Source organism: Pteropus vampyrus, unplaced genomic scaffold, assembly GCF_000151845.1.
Source record: "Pteropus vampyrus isolate Shadow unplaced genomic scaffold, Pvam_2.0 Scaffold11, whole genome shotgun sequence".
NCBI classification, from domain to species: domain Eukaryota; kingdom Metazoa; phylum Chordata; class Mammalia; order Chiroptera; family Pteropodidae; genus Pteropus; species Pteropus vampyrus.
In genome coordinates, this window is record NW_011888792.1 from 1,313,389 (window position 1) to 1,323,565 (window position 10,177).

At 41.5% G+C, this 10,177-nt stretch overlaps 1 protein-coding gene across 1 annotated transcript in view; it reads right to left on the reverse strand.

Moving 5' to 3' along the window:
• Positions 1-837: 837 nt before the first annotated feature.
• The window catches only part of SERINC5 (serine incorporator 5), a 93,431-nt gene continuing 84,091 nt past the window's right edge, over positions 838-10,177 (reverse strand). The window contains exons 11-14 of the mRNA XM_023522950.1: positions 9,861-9,881; positions 8,032-8,071; positions 7,199-7,343; positions 838-5,379 (exon numbers count right to left, since the gene is read on the reverse strand). Coding sequence (XP_023378718.1) covers positions 5,232-5,379; positions 7,199-7,343; positions 8,032-8,071; positions 9,861-9,881 — 354 coding nt within the window. The 3' untranslated portion in view covers positions 838-5,231. The remainder of the gene's footprint in view (positions 5,380-7,198; positions 7,344-8,031; positions 8,072-9,860; positions 9,882-10,177) is intronic.

Below are 10,177 nucleotides of genomic sequence, written 5' to 3' on the forward strand. Positions count from 1 at the left end.
GCACAACCAAAACCCCATGGGCAATATTTACAACAAAAAGTGGTAAACCCCAAAGCACAAGTGGGATGGATGAATCATCAAAAGCCAAAAGACCTTAACAGTATTAGTATCTATCTGGGAAAAAACAGAGGGGGAAAAAAAAAGCAAATGACAAATTCATAGAGACAGCAAGGAGACAGAGACAGTGGTTTCCAGGGCTGGTGGAAGAGCAAACACGGGACTGCTGTTTAATGAGTACAGTTTCAGCTACGCAACGTGAAAACAGGTCTGGAACTTGGATGCACCACGTAGAAGTTAAAAATGGCTAAGATGGCAAATTTTATGTTATGTTACCTAAAAAATTTAGAAAACTAATCTCATAAAAATGAAGAAGTATCAAGATTAAATCCTATGTAAAGATATTGTAATAAAACAGTATTAAGTATTTAATATTTATCAGAAGACTTACTATTATGATGTCAGTTCTTCTCAAACTGATCTAATGACTCAATACCATCCCAGTCAAAGGAATTCACAAGTTAATTCTAAACTTTAAAGGGAAATGCAGAAGATTTGGAATAGCTAAATATTGAAAAAGAACCACATGGGTGGACTCACACTACTTCTTTAAAGACTTACTTTAATTCTCATACTGAAGACACTGTATAACTAGCATTAATAGGAAAAAGGAACCAAAAAGCTTTGGTTTTCATGTTCATATTTTCCTTCAAGAATCAGAACAGACTAAGAAACTTAAGAGAGCTGATTAACATTTGAAGACAACAAACATCTTGGAAAACACTACCTGGAGGATTTTAATTGTAAATGTATCCATCAGAAGAGAGAAAAAACAACATGTTTTCAGTTTTAAATTTTATTAAAAGTACAGAGTTAACAAGTTTTGAGTTTTTTACATAGTAAGAGACTAGTCAACTTCAGACACTTCAAAAAACTAATATCAACCCACAACTGCTTTTGTGACTAAAGGAGGAAAAAACTATTTAGAAAGTTATCCAAACGCTAACCATATCTGAGACCATTACAAATTTCGAACAGTAGATTTACCACACGTTACATTTTCAAATTCTAATATAGCAAAACATAACCACATGATTTGGCTACAGCTAATTGTTTCAAAAAAGTTTAAAAATTTTAAAAAGTTATGACTATAAAATTTTTTGTAGTTTTTTTTTACAAAGTAAAAAAACTTAAATCTTTAATAAATGAAAACACGATCCCCTTAAATTTCTTATAAATAGCTCTCAAGACATATATTACACATCTGCTACAAGCTTTGCTTACCTGAGAGAATTTCCCAGGATCCATCATCCCAAAGGATTAGCTTAAAGAGTTATTCTCCCATCATTTTTCCCACATAAATATGATTAAACTCCTACAGAAGTGAATTTGGACATATTCATTCTTAATCTACCCTTCTCCAATTAAGTTTTTGCTGAAAGGATTTTGATTTAAAACAAAACAAAAACACCGCTTTGGTAAAAGCCAAATATTTTCCCCTTTCAAAATGAACAACTCTGCAAATGAGTTACCAAGGAAAGGAAAAAAAAACATGATCTTAGAATAGCTAGAATTAGTTCAAAAGACCTGTGTGAACAGCCCTCCAGTCCTTTGAAGTAAGTCCAATATTAGAGAGCCCATCTCTACCTGAAATGCAACATTAGATTAAAATGTGTGAGGCTTTACCAATATAGTAAAGATGGCAGGAAACATGGTGGCTTTAAGAACAAAGCCATATAGAGTTAGTGCTAATAGTAAATTAAGAAGAATGTCCTACAGAGAATTCCATGAACCAAGTGTCTACTGCACTGTCTTTAATTAAAGAGGCCAGTGTTCTCTCTGGACATGCAGGGCCTTAGCCCATGGTCACACCCTTAGTTATAGGATAAACCCTCTTTCATTTCCAAAAGGGGCAGGTCACTAATGCACATTAAAATGAGATGCTATTTGGGAAGGCAGTCAAGGGAGAAAAAGTTCAGGCAGTTTAAATATAGGCTCTGGAATTCTCTCTTTGCAGGTAACATGAAGCACCAATGGTAGTAAATTTCTGGCCAAAATTAAGTACGTACGTAATTTTAAAAAGGCAGAGGGTGACAACTGGTGGAGGGGAGGAGAGCGGAGGAACTAGCACTGCATGGAGGCCATCCATAATGAAGGAACCTCTGAGGAACTGGAAATAAACAATGTGCTGTGGGAAACCCCTGCTGGCTATTTCTGATGGGCACCAGAACCCCAAATCCCCAGTAACCCCACCCTCCAATTGCCCACATGCACAGTCCATTATACGAGGGCTCCAAATACCTCTGGCGAACAGTTCCTTCAAGCCATTTCCCAAAAAAGTGCAAAGGCAAAAGCAAAACCAACAAAAGCAAGACCAAATAAGGACAAAGAAGAGTGTCCGAAAGCTTTTGATAGAAAACTCTCTGGTCTTCAGTCAGATGACATGTATACAGCAACACTACCTGAAGAATCCCTTTCCACACTCAGTGTTTTTACTCATGGAAATGAAAGGGGGGAAATTTCCACATGGGATGAATAGCACAAAGAAAACATACACAGAAGTTTTAAAAACTCTTCTTCGGCTTTCATTGTTAAAGGAGTCTGACCAGCAGCTTCTGGAAGTGCACTTTAAAAATCATGTACAAAAGTCATAGGAAGCAAAAGTCTATTATTTAAAAATGAATTTATCAGATGAACACCATCATCCTAGCAACTCAAAGCAATTGGCACAATTTTTCCAGTTTCTTAAATCACAATAGCACAAAAATATAGGTTCTTTAAACCTATGAATATTGACTCATCACCTGAGTATTGTTTATTACAATTAATTAGTTATTAAAGTCAACTTATTTATATGTCCACAGTCCTCAGAGCACATTTACTGTCTCTCAATCATTCAGATAAACTTGCTCGAAATCTCAGTTAAGAATAAAAACCAGGTGACTATAACTATTCCTCTTGTGTCAAACCAACCTTCCTTCAGAAAGGAACTTCAGGCCACAAACCAAGTCTTAGACAGCTGGAAAAGGGTGGGTTGCCTGGGCAACTAAGGAAGGAAGCTCCAAGGGCCCTGCCACTGGCAATGTCATTTCCCCGAGCTTCTTTCTGCAAGGTAAGGGGGTCAACAAGGGCCAGCCAAGGAGTACACAGCCTTGTTAGCTTAACCTTGACCTGCTGTTAAGACCAGTTCTAAAGTCACACAACTGGCTGCCAGACCCAGCTAGTGGGAAGAAAACATAAAACTGGTCACTGATACAACCCCCGCTCTTCATCTGCCTTTTCTCGTGACCTGCCTTTGCTTGTGGTCTTTCCTAAAAGCCAATCTCGATTACTCAGAGCCCTGTGTCATTACACCAGCCACTGCAGTGGCCCCTGCCAGGAAGCTGCTGCTACACACACATGTCCCCAGCTCCCTCAACCTGCTCTGATCCACGGAGTTCAACCCCCACCTGCTTAATGGGGGCTGCACGTGGCGGCTATTCATTTTGTGACTCCAGATCATCTTTCAATTGCTGAGCACAAAGATCTCCTGCCTAAAAAAAGAAATGTGATAAAGTTTACAAAACAAGGCTCTCCCATACACATATAATGAGTGTCTTTTAAACCTGAATCTCAGATACTATCAATAAGGCAAATTCCTAGATGAATTCATCCATTGTATTTGTATCCCCTCCCCACCCTTATTTTCTTGGAAGGAGGGCAAAAGAGTAGAAATAAAGAATTTGACTAATTTCCTGCACCAGTATTGTGGCACACTGGAGCCCAGCTTGAGTGAGGCCCAGTTCTACCCAACGCATACAGTAGGGCACAGGCCAATCTTTTCATTCTCAGACCCTCTCTGCCAGGGAGTTTGGGAGGATTCTTTCCATCCTGCATGAAATACTAACAGGGGCATCCCCGCCTTGTCTGCACTGGGGTCTCTAAGGGACTTTCCACTGAGTTAACGCTTCCCTAACTGAGTACATCAACACTGAAAATGGCAACTTCACAAAGTCCAATCTCTCGTGAGTATTACTTCACAAGTACGTACTTTGGAAATTTCTGTGGATGTTGTTTGCGGCTTAAGTAAACACCTCCACCACCCACCTTTTCTTCTAAGTATATCTGGTCACTTCTACAGCTAGTTAATAGGCCTTATCTGGTCAGCTCTGTTTGAGGTGGTGGGATCCTCACCTCAGCAAATCTACTCCCCAAAAAACCATAATGGACATTAAGAGTGTGGTAGCACTGCAGATCCCTTTTGCTTTTACCATTTCAAAGGCCTCGAGGTGGAAGAGAAACTGAGGGGCTGACCTTACTGAAACGGCAGGGCAGCAGGCTTCAGTCAAGAAGCAACTTTTCAGGTAAGGTCCTGAAGAATTATCACTATTAAAAGCACAAACGAGTAATAATTACAGCCCTCCATCATCTAGACAAAGGACACAACATGAATCCCATTCTATAATCATGTGAATAACACCACAAATAAAGAGTCATAATTATTGCAGTAACTCCGATCAGGTAGTGATAACACGGAAGATCACGCAGGTTGGTGATGGCGAATTGTGCCTTTTCACATTATAACAAAGATGCTGAACCCAGAAAGGATGAGGGGACCTCTAGGAAGAGTGATGGCAGAATGTGAAGTCTGTGATTCCCAGCATCACAACACCTGGGGGCCAGGAGGAAGCCACACAAGGGTGGAGTGAAAAGCAGGTGCTTCCTCCGGTACCCTGTAAATACCGGGGAGCTGTGGAAAGAGCTCGGCAGGCCACGGTGTGAAGAGGGGCCTGCACTCTGGCAGGAGCCGAGGGGCCATAAGATTGGCATGTTTTCTTTTCCAAGGATGAAAATGAGAGGCCACACAAGGTAAGTTTTCATCCCTGTGAGATGTCGTGCCCCAAACTGCTTTGGTAAAGACATGTGGAAGGAGAACACAAGCCCAACTGCTTTCCTTGTTTTTAGGGAAAAGACATATACAAAATATATATTATCACTCAGTATCAGCTTGGTTGAAATATTCAATTCTTTTGGGATAATCTGGTAGTTTCTTTTCAAATTTCAGAATTAAAAAGCTTATCAGGTGTTTTTTTTTTTTTTTCCTTTTCCTGAAAGCTTTTTCAGACACCCTCGAGCCAGCCAGAGGATGTCAGCTTTTCACAAAGCGCCAGTCACACTGCTCAGTGACTTGAGACACTTGTTTGAAGGACGTCGTTTCCAGCCTGGAGGCCGGAACCAAGAGGATTGCTCAGATCTCACACATAGAACTGCCGAGAGGGACAGCAGAGGGGCGCGACCAGTGTGCACAGGTATAACAGCACGCACATCCAGCAGGAGGCCGTCTTGACCCAGAAGATGGACCAGCTCCCACTGAAGAAGGTTTCGATGTTGGCGCTTTCATAGCTGTGGAAGCAAAGAGAGCCATCTGTCATCAGAGCAGGAAAAGACCGGGTGGGAAGTGTTTCCTTGCTTCTGCCTCCTCCAGCCTTTCTTTCTTTGTTTCCTAAGAAGTGAATTCATATATAATGCACACCCATTTAAAGTGTACAATTCAATGACTTTTATTATGTTCATAGACTTGCATAACCACCACCACCATCAATTTGAGAACATTCTCATCACCCCAAAAACCCTGCACCCTTTAGCTTCCCTCCTGCTTCCTCCCCTCCCCTCAGCCCCGGCATTCACTAACCTACTTTGGTCTCTAAGGATTCGCCCATTCTGGGCATTTTTATTCGAAATTATGTGGCCTCTCATGACTGGCTTTTTTCACTTAGCATAATGTTTTCAAGGTGTGTTCACGTTGTAGCATGTGTCAGTACTTTATCCCTTTTTATTGTGGAGAAATATTCTACTGTATAGGATACATCACATTTTGTTTATCTACCATTAGTTGATGGACATTTGGATTGTTTCCCTTTTTGGCTATTATCAACAGTGCTGCTATGCACATTGTGTAGAAATTTTTGTGTGGACATATGTGCTTTTTATTCTCACGGGTACATACTTAGGAGTAGAATTGCTGGATCATATCAAAACTCTATGCTTAGTATTTTGAGGATTTTCCAAAGTGTTTTCTGAAGCGGCTGTGCCATTTTACAATCCTAGCAGGAGCATTAACAGGGTTCTTATTTCCCCACACCCTTGACAACGTGTTATTACCTGCCTGGCCAATTATAACTCCCTCCATCCTTTCTTAAGCTCCCCAAGCCAAAACTCTCCAGGCAATCTCTAGTATCATAGGGAAGCATTGGAAGCTCCCTCTCCAGCTTCTCTATCAGAAGGATATTCAAGAAGCATCTCCTCGGTGAAGCTTCCCCCAATCCCACGAGGTCCTCCTCATTCCTCTTCTTCATTTTGTTTTTCTCCCCAATAACATCACTACCTGACATGCTATATTTGATTTGGAGCATGGTCTGTCTCTCCCATTAGAATGTAAGCCCTGTCACCTAGAACAGTGTAGCACATAGAACTCAAATATTTGTTGAATGAATAAAAGCAAGCGCAATGAGTCTAAATGTCTATCCTATGTATATCCCGCCATGTAACAAATTATGATCCAACAAAAACTTTGGATCAAAGAATTAAAAAAAAATGTGTATGATTCAAAAGGAATCTCTATGTGGTAACAAAGAAAGTCAGGTCCATCATCTACAGCCAACTTTAAAAAAAAAAAACTCAAGGGAGTAAAAATATGTTATCACATTTATATTTTCAAAAATTACATAGGCTTGTAAATGCATAGAAACGTAATGAAAGGATACAGACCATATTGTTAGCAGTGGTAATGGTGTGGGGGCGGGGGGGGTCACTGTTACTTTTGATACTTTTTCATTAGTTTTTTAAAAGATGTTTTAAACTTTAGTAACAAAAGTGTAAAAAAGAAAAACCAAAATACAAAGTAGAAAAAATATTTTCCCTTTCTTAAAAACAAATGATTACTTGAAAATTCCAAGTGCTTCCTCCATTACTATGTTCTTCTAGACTGCCCATATGCAGTTAACGTTCCTTTTTGAAAAGTTGCAGTATGCATCAGCAACTTCGTGCCGACAGAGTGTTAGGAACTCAGAACTGTTTTTGCAAAGGTGAATACAGCTTGACTTGGAGAAGAGTTTAGTTGACTCCAGGAGATCTAATCTATGCCTCAGCACCTTAAAGAATGGACTCAACTTACTTTTTAAAAGACTGCCCCTTTAAAACGTCTCAGAAATGGGCCACTCACTTGAACCAGTTGGTGACAGTCATCATCACATAGAGGGAAGCCAACAAGAACACGAAGTGGAAATAGGAATAGCTATAAACGGTGCCTCTCTTCTCATCGTAAATGACCCCAGGTCCTTCTTTCATGTTCTGCTGTTCTTCAGTGTCTGTGAACCACAAAGCCAGCAGGGAAGCTCAATGAGTGAACACACGCACACTTACCATTTGAACAAAGACATACTCATTTCAACCCCAGGGGCTGTTAAGTTGAAAAGATGTCAAAAGCCATTTGTACACTCAGGCCATTTTACATCTATGCCATAGGCACAAAACTTCCACCCTACCCCAGAACCTTCCTTAGCAGGATGAGTTACCTAACATCCCATTTATTTTAACAGAGCATAAAAAAGAGAGTCCTTGAAAACAAAAAAGTTATTATAAGCTCAGAATAAAGTGAGTAGACCAGGAGTTCTCAAGACCCTGGGATCCTCCAATTCCAGAAGAAAAATAAGCCGAAGGGAAGAAATTGTCCAAAACAAGGTATCAGGACCTCCTGGCATTTTCCAAATTTTCATTACTTTAAAATGCACTTTCTGCTTCTCTGAATCCCACTGTATAACTTAAATATGAGCCAAAATAGACTAATTTCTTACCTGCCAGAATACCAACACAAACACACAAAACCCAGCAAACCTTTGGGAAGAATGTGAAAAGTATAGAAACAGTAAACCGGCCTTTGGAATAAAAGTTTCCCCTTACCATTCAAGTTTTTGTACCTGAATCCCAAATGCCTATAGACGAGAGGTAAAAGTCTGCAGGGCCACACAGATGCACAGAAGAAAGTTCTCTACTTACCTTCTCCATAGGGACCGAAGCAGAAGCAACAGCGAGCTACCTGGGAGAGCAAAACCAACAGAGTCAGGCACCTTGCCTTCTGCTTTTCTCCATCCACATCAGTAAAGCACTAAAGGCCACCTGCGTGCCAAGACTTCCCCATCTGAATTACATCCCAGGCCCTGAACTACACACTTTATCCCCTCAGGAGGTTTTGACTAAGCATCTGTTCTTCCCAGATGCGCTGGGTGCTGGTGGTAAATACAATGGACATGGAGGTGAGCCGCCAGCTCTTCTTCAAAGATGCGCACTTAGTGCTCACTCAGCTACTGCAAGGGCCATGAGCAGATAGTCTCCAGATGGCAGCTCCCAGGTTTTGCCCTGGCAGCAGAGCTGCCCTGCCTGAGAGGAAGCCCTTCCTGGGCAACCACAGAAATGCCTACTCACGGCAGGGGTGTAAAGGAGCAGCCACTGACCCCTGGGGGACAGCTCTGATGGGTCTGACCTGCCCTGGAAAACTCACGTGTGGGGTTAGCAGAGATGTGCCCGGCCTGCAGCACCGTTCGACACTACCCTCTGCCCAATTCTGCCTCCTTCCCCATCCTTCCTTCCACTTATGTTGATCCCTGATAAATATCCTGCACATCAAACTCTGCCTGGATGGCTGTTTCTGAAAAACTCAACCTGAAACACAAGGTGAACAAGACACGGTCCCCACTCTCACAGAGCCCACTCCTGGTGTTCTGTTATACTCGCTACTTCATTAAACCTTCTCCAACCTCTGAGGCTGAGATTATTATCCTGTTTACAGTTGAGGAAACTAAGGTCAGGCAGATTAAAAGTCACACTGGCCTAAAAGTCACACAACCAGTTTAACAACGGGGCTGGGACATGACTACAGAATGGGAACTCTAAGGTCCCTCACAAGAAGTAATAGGTGGCATGTGATATCTAGGAGATATCAGAAATGGTAAAGCTAAGGAATCTGGAAGCAGGAAGCCTACTCACAATTCCTACTAAAATCAGGCTGTTGAACTGGCTGCCTCTGTGGAGGCAGGGGTGCTGGGGGCAGGGATGGGTGCAATGCTTTCCTTGTAAGAGTCTTTGGTACCTTTCAAATTTCGTACCATGTTTCTGACCTACTCAAAACAATGAATTTAATTTTTAAAAATATCGGGTTATGAAAAATTACATGATTTCAGAAGGACTCTGGTAAACAAATGAGAAACACTACACGTACTAAGAGAGTCTAGGACGTGCTGGGACCTTGGCCTTTCTGGCTGATATTTTTACTGCAAAGAACAGACAGCCAGGGACAAGGATGTGGGAGCTGGAGTCTCTGTCCCATTTATACACCTCAAGGCCACGTCCTTGTTTCCCTCCTACATCAAGGCCTTGACAGAATCTTGGATCAAGTAACACAGTCAAAGATTCACCAATTCATTCAGTGGGCCCGAGACATTGTATGCTGGGGTCCTAGTTCTTTTGAAGCTTAAGTTACCATAAGAAATTAATATTAACTCTTTCAAAGGTGTATCCTGTGAAACACGATGCAAGGAGAGAGAACTTCCATCATGTACAATCTCCACTTAAGAAATAAACATTGAGACTTTTTCCTTGGAATAAGAAGAAAAACATCCTCTCTTTAGTCTAACTTAGAGACTTGCTGTTCTTTGCACTTTAACTCTGTACACAATAGGGATATTGAAATCATAACGGTACAACCTCAGCAGGTGGTTGCCCAGTCAGTGGTGAGAATAAACACTTGCCTTCTGAAGACCATTCTCTTCTGCATAATAGGCAGTAACTTATTCAGACTCAGCACAGTTTTCTCTTTTTTTTCAAGTAACAGAAAGAGCTGGTGAATGATGCTGGCAGATTGACAACCCTTCATAATGGATCACTCTCTCCAGGTCAGGTGCAGGAAAGACTATCCCCAGAGACCCAGCTGCAGAATAAAGCGCCCATCAGATACCAGGGCTCCTCCATCTAGAGAAAGTTATTAGGAGGTAGCCAGGGCCGGATGCCAGGCAAGCTCACCAGCAGGGCCAGGAGACAGCAGCTGAACTCTTGAGCAGTGGTCGAGAACACAGGCTCTGGAGCCAGAATGCACAGTTTATATGCTGGTAAATTCACAAGTTTAAACAATTTAACCTTTTCTGTTTAA